This window comes from Osmia bicornis, unplaced genomic scaffold (genome assembly GCF_907164935.1).
Source record: "Osmia bicornis bicornis unplaced genomic scaffold, iOsmBic2.1, whole genome shotgun sequence".
NCBI classification, from domain to species: domain Eukaryota; kingdom Metazoa; phylum Arthropoda; class Insecta; order Hymenoptera; family Megachilidae; genus Osmia; species Osmia bicornis.
In genome coordinates, this window is record NW_025791458.1 from 4,888,148 (window position 1) to 4,903,861 (window position 15,714).

The window sequence follows — 15,714 nt, forward strand, 5'->3', positions numbered from 1 at the left end:
ACAATATTTCTAACTCAGATGTAGTAATAATGATATTGTTATTAAATGTATATTGATCTGTAGGAAGGTATCAAGTTATTACATTATATCTAATGTGGATGTAATAATAATGATATTGTTGTTAAATGTATATTAGATATTTAATGCACATAGAGTAATAATGATATTGTTATTAAATTGACATCGATCTATACGATGGTATCAGTATATTACATTATTTCTAGTGTAGATATAGTAATAATGATATTGTTATTAAAGGTATATTACATATCTAATGCAGATATATTTATAATGATATTGTTATTAAATGTACATTGATCTGTACTAAGGAATAAGTATATTACATTGTTTCCAACGTAGATATAGTTATAATGATATTGTTATTAAATGTGTTAAAATCGACCGTTCACTTTTCAATCCGCGTGTTTATGCTGTGCGTCTGTTTATGTGTTGGTGCCTGTGTGAGCAACAAGGACGACTTTATTTTGAATTACAGCTGACGACTAGATCTAGGTCAGTTGAGCCAAGCTCTAGGTAACAGTAGGTCGTTTCCTTGCCGCGAAAATATACTTTTGTTTCTTTTCTTAATCTAAAACCACTAAATATAATCTTTCTATTTTCTTAAAAATATCTCGCGTCAGATAAGTTTCCCTGCATTTTTCCACTGTTCCATCCATCAAAATGTATATTACATATCTAACGCAGATGTAGTAACAATAATATTGTTATTAAATGTACATTGATCTGTAGGAACGTATCAAGATATTGCATTATGTCTAATGTGGATATAGTAATAATGATATCGTTATTGAATGTATATTACATATCTAATGCACATATAGTAATAATGATATTGTTATTAAATGTACATTGATCTGTACGAAGGAATCAGTATATTACATTATTTCTAATGTAGATATAGTAATAATGATATTGTTATTAAATGTACATTGATCTGAGTGCTCAGCACCTACGTGCATTATGGACTAGAGAATATGACTTCATCCATTAAACAAATTAAACTTTGTGGAATGAAATACTAGGATAAATAACAGAAACGGACTCCGAAAACAGATGCAATTACTTTCTCACAGGATATATCTGGAAATATGTTTGAGGTAAAAGAAATATTAAACCATATTTTCTTCAATACATCATTTGTTCCGAATTAATGTTGTGTACAATGTATCAATATATAATAATATGATTTCTTTTTCTTTATTTTCAGCACATATGCAGACATTGATGAGGAAATTACAACCAAAACATTATGGAGTAGAGAATTTGAATAGATCCATCAAAGAAATTAAACACTGTGGAATGAAATACTAGGACAAAAAACAAAATTGTACTTTGGAAACAGATGCAATTACTTTCTCACAGGATATATCTGGAATTATGTCTGTTCAGGAATGATGGAAATCCTGGATGGATTGCGCTGGGAAAGAATTTTTCACTTGCTGGGTCGGTTTCACAAATTGATTTATTTGAGTCAATGATAAAAATTGTGGTGAACACGATGATTTGACAATGATTTTGATCGTACAATGATCCGCCTTGAATTATGATACACAAGAAAATGAACTGTCTGATATGATTTTACAATTACAATGAGTCGGTGTGAATTTGATACATACAAAATATAGAATTGATCTGTCACCTTGATCGTTCTTAACTGAGCAATGCGTTTATAAAATGCAAACAGCGAGCTTCTCAGCGCCGTTAATTATATTAATTCAGCCCGCTGCTGTGATGGTGCCCGTGATCGTGTGCGTGATCGACACGTGGTTGGCGGCTCGCGTGTACAATGAATTATCTTGTAAATGAACATTACCTGGGAATCCTGTAGCTTGCACGATCGCTGAGGATTCAGAGCGGTAGTTGAACTGGTGAACTGAACGTTGGTGATTTGCACTTTCGAACTTTGATCGGGTGAACAAAAACTGCTGAGCACTTGACTGAGCCGTGGTGATCGATGATCAATAATGGCGTCGTTGCGCGCGAGCCGGCGAGAAGACCCCTGCTCACGCGTTACCTAGATGGTCGACTCCCGATCGATAAATCGATCGACCGTGAGCGCCATCATGGCTGAGCGGATTCTCAAACATTTCCGCCCGCCATCAGCAACTCGTTGATGATGTTTCTGCAGAGGTGAGCTCAGCTTGATGGTGAACAGGCAGGATGACAAGCTTGGTGATCGGTCTGACGAGAGTCGTGGTTGCAGTCTTCACGGTTGCAACCCTGGTGAGGGCATCCTTGCCGGGGTGAACTTCGGTCACTCTTGCGAGTGGCCACTTGCTCGGTGGAAGATGCTCGTTCGTGAGCAGCACCAACGAGCCTGTCTTGATGTCGTTCGATGGATGATGCCACTTTGAGATCGATTGCAGTCTTTGCAGGTAGTGTCGAGACCACTGAGACCAGAAGTGTTGAACCCTCTGCTGGATCAGTTGCCATTTCGACAATCTGCCTGGTGAGACGTCGAGCAGTGATGGTTCTGGTATCGTGTTGAGCGCTGAACCGATGAGGAAGTGTCCTGGGGTGAGCGCAGAGATGTCGTCGGGATCGTCACTGAGCGGCTCCAATGGTCTTGAGTTGAGCACCGCTTCGATCTGTGTGAGGAGAGTGGAAAACTCTTCGAATGTTAGTAAGAGCTCACCAATTGTTCTCCTGAGATGGTACTTGATTGATTTCACCACAGCTTCCCATTTTCCTCCCATGTGAGGAGCAGCTGGTGGGTTGAACATCCATTGAGTGCTGTCAGCTGACAGAATCGATGCGATCTGTCGGTGCTCCTGTGAACTTGACGTGAACAGGCGTTTGAGCTCTGCCTGTGCTCCAATGAAATTTGTACCACAGTCAGAGTACAACTTGTGAGCGATCCCTCTTCGTGATGAGAATCTTCTGTAGGCTGCCAGAAATCCCTCGGTTGAGTAATCGCTGACAACCTCGAGGTGAACAGCTGATGAGGAGAAACATACGAACACGCAGATCCATCCCTTGATTGTTTTCGAGCCTCTTCCCTTTGAATTTTTCATTGTGATTGGTCCTGCATAATCGACACCGGTGTGAGCGAATGGTCGTGATGGTGTGACTCGACAGAGAGGTAGTTGACCCATCATCTGACGAGCACGAATCCCCCTCTGACGAGCACACACGACACATCTCAAAATGTGAGATTTTACAGGAGCTCTGCCACCGATGATCCAGTACCGTTGTCGAATGTATGCGAGCGTGAGCTGCGTTCCTCCGTGAAATGTTCGCTTGTGAGCATCTTCAATGATGATCTTCGACAGGTGAGCGTCCCGTGGGAGGATCGCTGGATGTTTTTCATCCCTGCTGAGCGCTGTGTTTGTGAGTCTTCCTCCTACTCGTATTGTTCCCTGCGAATCGATGAAGGCGGTGAGGCGACTGAAGGGGTGAGTTGCAGGCAGGGTTGAGCCTGAGTTGAGCGTCTTGGTTTCGCTGGTGAAATACAAGTGTTGAGTCGCGTGAATCCAAAAGAGCTGCGCCTTCTCCATGTCGCAGGATGGTATGATGATCACAGGAGGAGTTTCGAGCTTTCTCTTAAGCCGTAAGGCAAACCTGAAACAAAGTGCAGTCAGTCTATACAGCTTAATAAGAGATGAATATTTGTAAATGAGATTCCAATGATAACTTAGCTTTTGAGCTGAAGCAAAGAGTGAGACATTGGGTCTCACTTCGAGCTCGCTGTTTAAAGTTGAGAATTCCTTTTGCTCTGGCCAATGATCTTGATTTCGAGCCATCCATGGAGGACCTTTCCACCAAAGCTCGAATCGTTGAAGTTGATCTGTCGAAATGCCTCGGGAAGCACAGTCGGCTGGATTAGAAGTACCTGGAACATGCCTCCAATGCGCATTTGGAGTGAGTTCTTGGATCTGAATGACTCTGTTCCGAACATAATCCTTCCAACGTGATGCTTGCGATTTGATCCATATGAGCGAAACTTGAGAATCCGTCCACAGGTGCGTTGCATTGATCTTTACCTTGAGCGTTGATTGAACATATTTTGTGAGTTTTGCCAATAGAAGTGCTGCAGACAACTCCAATCTTGGTATTGTGAGCCTCTTCAGTGGTGCAACCTTTGTCTTAGAGCAGACAAGTGACGTCATTGAGTCGTTGGACGGAGAGCTGACAGTGATGTAAATCACTGCTGCCATGGCAAGTTGAGAAGCATCAGAGAATCCATGAATTTCTACAATTGAATTGCTCCATGTGTTGAACCATCTTGGAATTCGATAGCTTGGCCAAGCTGTTGAGATCTTCTCTGATGATGAACCATCGTGATACAATTTGAGACGGTAACTGGTCGTCCCAATTGATTTTGTGTAGCCAGAGTTCTTGTAATAGCATTTTTGCTCGTACTATTACCGGTGAGACGAAACCTAATGGATCAAATATCCGAGCCACTTCGGACAATACGAGGCGTTTTGAACACTTACTTGGTTGATCAGTCAAAGTTGATGAGAAGCCGAATGCGTCAGTTTGAGGCATCCATTGAATACCGAGTAATTTGGTAGTGCAGTCGTCAAATGATATGGGAGCTGACGATTGTGTGGATGACGAAACAGCCCGTAGAAGATCTGGGTGAGTCGCATGCCATTTTGCGAGTGGAAATCCGCCCGCGTTGCACAATGCAATCAGCTGTTGAGCGACCTCCACAAGTTCCGAAATTGAGTCTGCTCCTCCAAAGATATCGTCCACATATCTGCCATGTGTGAGCGAGGGCGTTGCCAGAGGGAATCGATGACCCTCATCGTGAACAAGTTGCATGAGTGCTCGTGTCGCCAGGAAGGGAGCCGCCTTTGTACCGTACGTGACAGTTGTGAGCTGGTAAGGGATGACATTGCGGTCTTCATCGATCCAAAGGATTCGCTGGAGATCCCAATCATCCTTGTGAACTGCTACCTGGCGATACATTTTTGTGATGTCTGTGGCAAAAATGTGGTGATAATGGCGAAGCCAAATTAGAACATCTGTAACATTCAAGAGCAAATTAGCACCAGTATGCATTAAATCGTTGACTGATTTGCCTGATGTCGTAGCTTTTGATCCGTTGAATACAACCCTGAGCTTCGTTGTTGAACTGTCGAGACGTAGAACTCCATGGTGAGGCAAATAATATGGTTGAAGATGAGCAGAGGTCTGAGGTGTTGAACCGTCAGAAGAGACCCTCAACCCTCCTGATGCCGAAGCATCATGTGCCAAGGTCATCTCCCCATCAGGCCCAACGTTCTCAGCCTCTCTTGATGAAATTCGTTGGTGATCTGGAGCCTTTACCATGTGTCCCAATTCTTCGTACTCTTTCATGAACTCGACATAGAGCTGGTTGTATGTTGAATCCTTGGAGAGTCGTCGTAACGTGCTTTGTAGACATCTTTGAGCAGTCTTGTGTGAATTGCCTAAGAGCAATGCTGGTGCCTTGAGTGGAATGCGAACGATGTACCTTCCAGTGTGATCACGAGTGTGAGTCGCACAGAAATGTGATTCGCATTCTTCTTCCTCCGGAGTGAGCGTGCTTGGAATATCCATTGGTGATTCCTCTTGAACCCAGAATTTGGTGAGCAGCTCTTGCAGATTGCTCTGGTCGTCTTGAGCAACTGCAAAATGTGAATAATGAGTGTTTGAATGTGATTCGTTGACTGGGCCAATGACGAGCCATCCAAAAATGGAAAGTTGAGCAATTGGTGTTGTTGGTGAGCCCTTGATGATATTTGGCTTGATGATCCTTCCGTAGAAATCCGCTCCAATGATTAAATCGACTGGTCGTGGTGTCAAGAAATCATTGTCCGCCAACCTCAATTTTCTAATGTGAGGCCAATCCGGAGTTCTCATTGAGAACGATGGCAGGATTGTCGATACGGCTGTGAGCACGTGAGCCTGGATGCAGACAGTCTGTCGTGAATGCATCGATTGGAGTGTGACAGTGACCACGCCCTTTGTTTCAGTTGATTTTGTTCCACCAACACCAATGATTGTGATGGATGATCTGTGTCTCCGAAGGTTGAGCAGACGGGTGAGTTCTTCGGAGATGAACGAGATTTCGGAACCTGGATCGATTAAGATGCGGATTTGGTGAGCTGTTGTTGAGGTGGTGAGCATAGCTTGAGCGGTTGCGAGGAGAGTTTTGTGATCTGATGCTTTGACGGCTGCACCGAGTTCCTACTCGGTGGTTTGAGCGGATGAGGAGGCTGATCTGGATGAGCCAGCTTGAACTGGAGCCGGTTTGGGCTCGCCTTCGTGTATCATGGTGTGGTGTTTCTCCCCGCAATGCTTACACTTTTGAGCTGACTTGCACGCTCGCACGCTGTGCCTGCCCAAGCAATTGTAGCACAGGCGTTTGTCCTCAATAGTTTGAGCTCGCACTTTCGGCGTCATACTCCTGAAGAGCGCGCATGCCACGATGTAATGTTGCCCTCCGCAACAGTCGCAACACTCGAAGGGCGATGGCCGTTCTAGGTGGGGCCTTTCGGTGGTGCGAGGAGCTGACGGGCGAGCTTGAGCTGCAGGCCTTGCTGCGACTGCTGCGTGAGCTGGCCTGCTTGTGGTGATCTGCTGAGCCTTCGTTTGAGCGGGCTTACTTTGAGCGGTCTTGCTGGCCGACGCTCTCGCCTTATCATCGGCCAACTGCTCCAGCGTCCTGATGCGAGAGGTGATGAATTCCATGGCCTCCTGGAACGATGGGTACTCTGTGGTGACCCCAAGGGTGGTCTCCCATCGCTCCTTTGTGGCGTGATCCATCTTCCTGCACACCTGATGGACGAGCAGGCAGTCACCGAGCTTACCTGGCTCGATCAGGTTCTGCACTGCGTGCCGAGTTTCCATGGCGGTTGACATGAGCTGGCTTAGCGCTTTCGCGTGATCTTGATCCATCGGCAGTGAGACCAATTGATCAAGGTGAGCCTGGACGAGACGCCGCTTATTTTCATAGCGCTGCTTGAGCATTTCGAGAGCTGCGGAGAGTGATGAGCCGATGAGCGGTAGGCTGGCCACGATTTGAGCTGGTTCTCCTCGCAGGCAACCCTTCAGGTAATAGAACTTCTCAACTTGGTCGAGATCGGGCTTTCCGCACACCACAGACGTGAACAGCTCCAGGAAAGACGGCCACTCCGTATAGTTGCCCGTGAACCGTGGCAACGCGATGTCGGGCAGCTTTGACTTAGAATAAGTCACCTTTCCTGGTTGAGCGGTCGTTTGAGCTGGCAGCTCCGCTGATCTTTTAGCGATGATCTTTTTGGCCTGAGTGCCGATCTGCTGCATCCGATAGTGGCAGTCCTCTGAGAAATACGGATGATCTGCCTGGGACTTCGGCCACACCACCTCAAAGTGTGCGTGTTCTTTGTTGAACACTTTGATGGCCTCGTCGAGCTGAGCCTTGGCGTCGTCCAGCTCCTCCTTGGAGAGACGTTCTGCTTCTTCCTTGAGGGAATTGAGAATGTCTTGAGCATTGCGGAGCCGTCCCTTTTGGGTCCGCACTTTGAGCTGCAGCTCGATCGGCAATTGATCTGTGGCCGTTGAGCGCGTTGCATGTGAGTGCGGCGACGGTGTGCGGCGAGCTGGTTCCGTTGCAACCAGAGCGGGCGATGAGCGGCCTGATGCGCTCTTTTCCGGCACCTCCAGCGACTCCTTTGAGCTGTCCATCTCGCTCCATTTATCGGATGATTTGGCTGCGTGAGCCATGGCTGATTAGCGTGATCTGTCTTGTTGAACTGGTGAGCGGATCTTCTTTATCGACCGTCGGGTCGGTGTTCTGGTCGCCACCTGGTGAGTGGCGAGAGTGTCAGTGAATTTGAATGGAGGAGAGAAGAGAAAATGGCCGACCACCGAAAACCGTTACGAACACGAGACAAAGACTTGAGACGAACAATGATCAATGAGCAATTTTGTGAAAACCGAGTCCAGCAAGGGCGCTATCCGGCTCGAAGGACCAAATGTTCAGGAATGATGGAAATCCTGGATGGATTGCGCTGGGAAAGAATTTTACACTTGCTGGGTCGGTTTCACAAATTGATTTATTTGAGTCAATGATAAAAATTGTGGTGAACACGATGATTTGACAATGATTTTGATCGTACAATGATCCGCCTTGAATTATGATACACAAGAAAATGAACTGTCTGATATGATTTTACAATTACAATGAGTCGGTGTGAATTTGATACATACAAAATATAGAATTGATCTGTCACCTTGATCGTTCTTAACTGAGCAATGCGTTTATAAAATGCAAACAGCGAGCTTCTCAGCGCCGTTAATTATATTAATTCAGCCCGCTGCTGTGATGGTGCCCGTGATCGTGTGCGTGATCGACACGTGGTTGGCGGCTCGCGTGTACAATGAATTATCTTGTAAATGAACATTACCTGGGAATCCTGTAGCTTGCACGATCGCTGAGGATTCAGAGCGGTAGTTGAACTGGTGAACTGAACGTTGGTGATTTGCACTTTCGAACTTTGATCGGGTGAACAAAAACTGCTGAGCACTTGACTGAGCCGTGGTGATCGATGATCAATAATGGCGTCGTTGCGCGCGAGCCGGCGAGAAGACCCCTGCTCACGCGTTACCTGGATGGTCGACTCCCGATCGATAAATCGATCGACCGTGAGCGCCATCATGGCTGAGCGGATTCTCAAACAATGTCTGAGGTAAAAGAAATATTAAACCATATTTTCTTCAACACATTCTTTATTTCAAATTAATGATTTTGAGTACAATGTATCAATATATTGTAATATGATTTGTGTTTCTTTATTTTCAGCATTTATTCAAACATTGGTGAGGAACTTACAAGCAAAAAATTATGAAGTACAAAAGTTGAATAGATACATTAAAGATATTTTCCAGCGAGGAATGAAATACTAGCACAAATAACAAAAACGTACTCTGCAAGCAAATGCAATTACTTTCTTGCATGATATATCTGGAAGTAAGTTTAAGTTGAAGATATATTAAACCTTATTTTCTTCAATACATTCTTTATTTCAAATTAATGTGTTTGAGTACAATATATCAATTTATAATAATATGATTTCTTTTTCTTTATTTTCAGCATTTATTCAGACATTGATGAGGAAACTACAACCAATAAATTACGCAGTAGAAAAATTGAATAGATCGATTAAAGAAATTAAACAGTATGGAATAAAATAATAGGACAAATAAGAAAGATGTACCCTGAAAACAGATGCAATTACATTCTCGCAGGATATATCAGGAAATATGTTTGAGGTAAATGAAATATTAAACCTTATTTTCTTCAATACATTTTTTATTCCAAATTAATGTTGTTGAGTATAATGTAGCAATATATAATAATATGATTTCTTCTTCTTTATTTTCAGTGTTTGATCAGACACGGAGGGGAAAATTGTAACAGAGATATTATGGAGTAGAAGTATTAAATAGATACAGTGCAGAAATTATTCAAGCAAGAGCAGTATTAAATTAGATAAGTTTGTCTTTCACGTTACAGACTTTAAATACAATGTAATACCAGCATATTTCAACAAAATAGTTTAATAAAAGTAGATGAATCCCTTAAACTTTAACTTCCTATTCTAGTTTCCTTAATATAGAATTTAAGTTACAATTCACAGTGTTTTCTTCTACTTTCAAATAAATTGTTTTACCAAGTAATCATTTATAAAAAAAATAATTTGAAACAGAGTTTCTATTTCACTATTCACTTGTATCTTTTTTATAGCGCTTGTATTGTTTACAAATCATGAATTCGTCTCAAACGAGTAGAACAGTTGTATTGAAATATTCCATTGCTAAGTCGAATCTGAAATGATATTAAAACGTTTGGAAAGAATCTTGTCAAAGAAGACTTATGGACAGAACGTTGGAAACTCTTTTCCTCTCTAGTCAGTTATATCGTTATTGGTAAATATAATCTGAGATCTTCTACAATGTCATTCACGAAATTATCTTGAACAATTATACTAGATAATATTAATTAATGGTAGTCCAACAATGTAGTACGTTAACAACATTTTATCTTATTGATAATCTGGAGTACTTTTCATTTATTGAACGAGGAAAGGTGATTATCATGGTAGATAAGTTGCTACACAGATGACATAATGGAATAATAAAAACTGAAAAAAAACCCGCATTTTCAAGAATGTTCCTTTTTTATATTGGACACACTATTATTATTGTAATAACATTATTGACATTATAGACATAACAAATCAGGCACCTTTTTACGAGCATTGGTTGAATTTCATTTTTATCCGACTTCGAAAAGAGGAGGATACTAAATTCGATCAGTATATATATATATATACTTTTTTTCTGGCTTTGTTCACCGAGTACTCCGAGATGGATGGACCAATCGGAATGAAATCTTTTGCATCTTGTAGGATATGTCTTCCGATTGGTCCCGTTATAAAAACATTTCGAATTGTTTTATTCCGAACGGTTTTTATTGCAAAAAAACGGGAAGTTTCTAATCTCAACATAGAATGACTTCAATGATACTTTAATATATTGTCGGGGGCATGATTCTGAACAACTTTTTCATTATGCATAATTAACGGAAACCTTTAGTTTTCGAGATATTCGTGAAAAACTATTGTTATTTTTTCTGCCTTTGTTCGCCGAGTATTCCGAGACGGATGGACCAATTGGAACGAAACATTTTGCATCTTCTAAAGTATGTCTCCCCATTGGTCCCGTTAAAAAAACATTCTATATTTTTTCATTCTGAACGGTTCATTTTGCACAGAGGTTTCAGTTATGATGTATACAAGGAATAAGAAAGGATATTTCGAAATTCCACCCCTGATGTGGTGAAAAGGGGTTGCAACCTTTGTATAAGGAATACTTTATTTGTGGTCGGATTTGCTTGAAACTTGGTACTAACGCTCTATGATACATTTAATTAAACACCTATTTCAGCATTTTAAAGAATTCAACCCCTGAAGGGGTGAAAAGGGGTTGCAACCTTTGTATGAGGAATACTTTATTTGTGGTCGGATTTGCTTGAAACTTGATCTTAACCCTCTTTGATATATTTAGTTAAACACCTATTTCAGCATTTTAAAGAATTCAAGCCCTGAAGGGGTGAAAAGCGGTTGCAACCTTTGTATGGGACATACTGTGTTCGTGGTCGGATTTACTTCATACTTAGTCTTAATGCTCATTGATACAATTATTTCTCCTTAAAGTTGCTTTATTTCCGTAAATGTATCTAGAAACTTCAACTTTAACATGTAAGTACGTAATTATTATGTTATCACTAAACCGTTGCTTCAAAGTTATAAGGCCATAATCTTCCCACTGTAGGCGTTTAGCGGAGGGTGAGAGAGTGTTTCGTCTCCCCGGACGCCTTGAGTTCGGGTCGGGGTCCGCTAGGTGGCGACGAGCCTAGGTGCTCCTGCAAGCGGTACTCCGGCATACCGTTCGGATATATATGAGTTCCGAACGCCGGTAAGATAGGTGTCTGGGGCAGGAATCGTCTGTTGTTAGCCCCACTGATAAATCTGACAGACGATCCCGAGACGAAACACCTTTTTCTCCTCTCTCCTACACACCACAGTTGCGCGCACCGCCGCCGCTTCCCGGACAGTATATGAACAGCGAGACAAGCCGGGCCGACTTCTATTATTACTGCAACATTTGTGACGATAACGTTTGAAATCTAAGATGGCAACATGACGAAATTAAAACTCTATAGAGGTGAACAGGGGATAAAATATTTTATAGAGAAACAATATCAATATCCGAGGGCATTAAACGGTTTCCTGTGTGAGCGAAGCCGCGGACGAAAGCTAGCACAACAGAAATAGTAGGAAATTTAATTTGCTACCAAAAAGGTCTCTTAACATTGTGCCATAGCTCGCACCGTTTCCGAGATATTTCCCTTTATAATGATGGTGCGGCTTCGGAACTTTTAAATATCGCGATATATCTCGAAAACTACGCAATCTCATCAAAAAATGTCATAGAACATAAATAGTAGGCAATTTAATTTCCTACAAGAAAGGTCTCTGAACATTTTGCCGTAGTTCGCACCCTTTTCAAGATATTTGCGGATTTACCTCAAGGAAATATGCGTCACGCATTAGATATCCCCACCACTTCAACAGTTTAATACTGTTGATGAGATCGGGTCGCGGAATAAATATATATGGATGTGCATTTAGATTAATAGATTTAATATCATGTCCCCTCCACTTCATTTCTATTCCCTCCACCCATATTCTTCTGCTGTTAAACAGAACACTTCTACCTTCTTCTTTCACTTTTTGTGCTTTTTCTTTTATCAGCCACTTTACTCTTCTCTCTTCCTTGCTCAGATCCTCATCTATTTTCACCCTCCACTTTTCCCATATCCCGTTTCTCATCCATACCATTTCTTTCTTGCTATCTTCCTCCTCTAGTTCTATAATTACTATCACTCTTCCCCACTCCCCTACCCTTTCTATTGCTCCTTTTATTCCCACCTTTTCTCCTAGCTCTTTCTATAGTATTACCCTGATGTGTTTCAGTCTTTCTTCTTGACTCTTCCCTTCCACCCCTTTCCTCACCAAACTTTTCCTTCTTCTCATAATCTTCCTTCTTTCCTCTTCGTCCATCCATCGTTCTCCTTTTTCCTCTTCCTCCTTCTTCATATTATCTGTTTCTACTTCTCCTGCTCTTTCTTCTCCTGCCTCCGCTCCTCCCTGACTTTCTACTATCGCATTCTTTATTTTCCTTTCTTCTTCATTTCCTTTTTCTTCGTTTCCTCTCTCTTCTTTTCCCATGTTCTTCACCTCTGCGTTCTCCTCTGTTCCTTTTCCCTTGTCCTTCACTTTCTCTCTCTCACTGTTCTCCTCTTCCTTTGGTCTTCCTTCCCCTAACCTCCAGTCTCTCATCTCTTCTCTCAATTTTGTTATTTCTTCCCTCAGCTTTCTTATTTCTCTTCCTAGCTCCATTTCGCTCTCCATCTCCTCTCTTTCTTCTTTAGTCTTTCTACTTATGATTCCGCGTCTCCTCTACGCACTTCGTTCTCTTTCACCTTCCTTTCCTTTTTACTTGTAACTTATACTTATACTGGTGAGGCCTTTTTTACGTGCACGTGCTTGCCTAACCTGATTCGTATCGTTCCTGTTCTGTGGCGCCACCTGCTGCCGCTGCTCTCTCTCCTCTTCTCGTTCCTGCACTCGCTCCTGCTCTCTTTCTTGCGGCCCCTTCCTCACCCCGGACTCTGTGTGTTTCCTCTCCCCCCCCGTTTCTTCTGCCTTTCTTTTTCTTCCTCTTTGCGTCTTGCTTTCTCTTGTTTTCTTTTCTTTCCCTCCACTTTTCTGTTCTTGTTTCCCCTTGTCCCTGAACTCTCCTTGTTGCTGTTCCCTCCCGTCTATCCCCTGCCCTCCTCCTCCCGCCTGTATTTCTCTATTTCTTTCATCCATTCTTCTCCTTCGCCTTTTCCCCCTAATAACTGTTGTATCTTCTCTTGCAATCCCTCTTTTCTTCCTTCTCCTGTCGTGCACCTTTCCCATATGTGCTCCCAGCTCTCTTCTCCTTATCCACACACCCTGCACTTTCTTTTCTCTTCTTCTTCCCAATATCTTGATTCCCTTACTTCATTTCCCATCCTGAACCTGACCACTCTTTTCCACCTTTCCTCCTTCCACCCCTTTTCTAAATATTCCGGGATTCCTGGCTCTTTTATTATTTTATACCACTTCTTTACCATCTTTCTAATCCCCATCCCCTTTCCACGAAGAACTTTTCTCTTTCCTCTTCCCATTTGCTATTCTCTCCCTTCCTCACTTCGTTTCTGATTATCTGTTCCCAGCATCTCTGTGCCAACTCCCCTTCTCTTCCTTCCCACAGTTTTCTTTCATATCCCCATGCCAGCTTTCCCGTTCTTGTTCTCATTTTCCATCTTTGTGTCTCTTCTCTGAGCAGGTATCCTGGCGTGCACCAGTCCATCTTAGTAGTCCCTCTATCTCCTTCCATTCCCTCCACCCCCACACCTCTGCCCCGTACGATATGACTATCCATACTAACTTACCCCATAACCACATTCTTCTTTTCCAGTTTTTCCCAAATCTTCTTTTCCCTATCCCCCATACCTGTCTCATCACTATTCCAGCTTTGATGCACCTATCCTTTACCTGGCGCTCGCTTCCTCCGTTTCTTCTGAAGATATATCCTAGATATTTAAACTGATCTACCTCTTCTATTTTCTTTCCTTTCCACCACCAATTCGTCTTTTTCCATCTTCCTGCCCCTTTTCTAAATCTCATTATTTTTGATTTTTCCTGGTTCAGTTCTGGCCTTTTCTCATCCAGGTATCTTTCTAATCTTCCCAGCAACACCCTCATATCCTCTTCCTCTTCGGCTAGTACCACCACATCATCTGCATAGGCTAATGTATAAATTTTCTTCCCTCCAATCTTTATCCCACCTCCTCCCCCCTTGCTCATCTTCTCCTCCATATCTGCTGTCAATAAGTTGTACAGCAGCGGGCTTAGTGGGCATCCTTGTCTTACCCCTCTCGCCGTCCAGAATGGCTCTGTTAACCCCTCCCCTGTTCTTATCCTGCTTCTGGTCTCCCTTAGTATCTCTTTTACCCTTTTATTTAATCCTTCTCTTACCCCTCTTTGCTTTAGCGCCTCTAGCAGCACTTCTCTATCCACTGAGTCGGACGCTGCCCTCAGATCAATGAAGAATGCCACCACTTTTCCCTTTACCCTCTTTATCTGCCTATTCATCAGGTGATTTAGAACATATGTGTTGTCTATTGTTCCCATCCCTCATCTGAATCCTGTCTGATTACCCGGTATCATTCCCTTTTCCTCCACTTCCTCTCTCAGCCAAAACCATTGCATATATCTTGTAAAGTGTGGGCATTAGCGTCACCCCCCTGTAGACCGTTGCCATTTTCCCATCTCCTTTTTTCTTTATAGGTGCTATTATTCCTTCCTTCCATTCCTCCGGCCATCCCTCTCCCCTCCATATTCTATTGCACACCTCCCTTGCCCAGCACCTCTTCTCCTCCATATTTCCACACCTCGTTCGGGATCTCATCTCTTCCTGCTGCTTTCCGATCCTTCAGCTTCGCCACCGCTTTCCTTATTTCTTCCTTGCTTATATCCTCTTCTTCGTCTCCTTCTCTGTCTCTTCCTCCCCCCAGCACTACATTTCCCTCTGATCCCCCCAGTAGTTTCACGAAGTGGTTCCTCCACTCCTCTTCTTTTATACTCGTTGTCAACCTCCCTCTTCTCTTTCTCTCCTTATTTATTATTTTCCATACGTCACTTTCTGTCCTTGCCTCTTCCACCTCTCTTTTGAAGCTCTCGTTCACTTTTACCTTCTTTTCTTTGCATAATCTGTTATACTCCCTTTTCTCTTCCCTGTATCTCTCCCCCCTACCCATCCCTTCCTCCACTCTCTTAGTACCTTTCTCACTTCTTTCTTCCTCTTCCTGCACTCTTCATCCCACCACCCATTCTTCTTGCGCATTTTAGGTTCCTCTCTTCCTCTTTCAAGGCCTTTTCTAATCTCCTCGGCCATCCTCTTCATATCCTCTTCTAGCTGGCTACCCCTCACCTCCCTCCAGCTAATTCCCTTCTTAAACCTTTCCCTTCCCTGTTCTGACCAGTCCCCTCTTGCCGCTGGTTTTTTTCTTCCCCCTTCTTCTTCTATCTCCATTCTCCTCCCTTTCTTTCGATTTTCTTCCTCCCTCTTCTTCTTCCCCCT

At 43.0% G+C, this 15,714-nt stretch overlaps 3 protein-coding genes across 3 annotated transcripts; all 3 read right to left on the reverse strand.

The window, feature by feature from the left end:
• Positions 1-2,120: 2,120 nt before the first annotated feature.
• On the reverse strand, positions 2,121-4,178 carry LOC123989228. Its single transcript, XM_046289932.1, has one exon. It carries the CDS (start codon positions 4,176-4,178, stop codon positions 2,121-2,123), a length of 2,058 nt encoding a protein of 685 aa, XP_046145888.1.
• Positions 4,179-4,194: 16 nt separating this feature from the next.
• Positions 4,195-6,120, reverse strand: LOC123989229. Its single transcript, XM_046289933.1, has one exon. It carries the CDS (start codon positions 6,118-6,120, stop codon positions 4,195-4,197), a length of 1,926 nt encoding a protein of 641 aa, XP_046145889.1.
• Positions 6,121-6,180: 60 nt separating this feature from the next.
• LOC123989230 lies at positions 6,181-7,278 on the reverse strand. Its single transcript, XM_046289934.1, has one exon. It carries the CDS (start codon positions 7,276-7,278, stop codon positions 6,181-6,183), a length of 1,098 nt encoding a protein of 365 aa, XP_046145890.1.
• Between the last annotated feature and the right edge of the window lie 8,436 nt (positions 7,279-15,714).

Coding starts and splice junctions, on each gene's coding strand:
- LOC123989229 (XM_046289933.1), bottom strand. CDS start 6,120: ATGCTCACCACCTCAACAACAGCTCACCAAATCCGCATCTTAATCGAT.
- LOC123989230 (XM_046289934.1), bottom strand. CDS start 7,278: ATGCAGCAGATCGGCACTCAGGCCAAAAAGATCATCGCTAAAAGATCA.
- LOC123989228 (XM_046289932.1), bottom strand. CDS start 4,178: ATGGCAGCAGTGATTTACATCACTGTCAGCTCTCCGTCCAACGACTCA.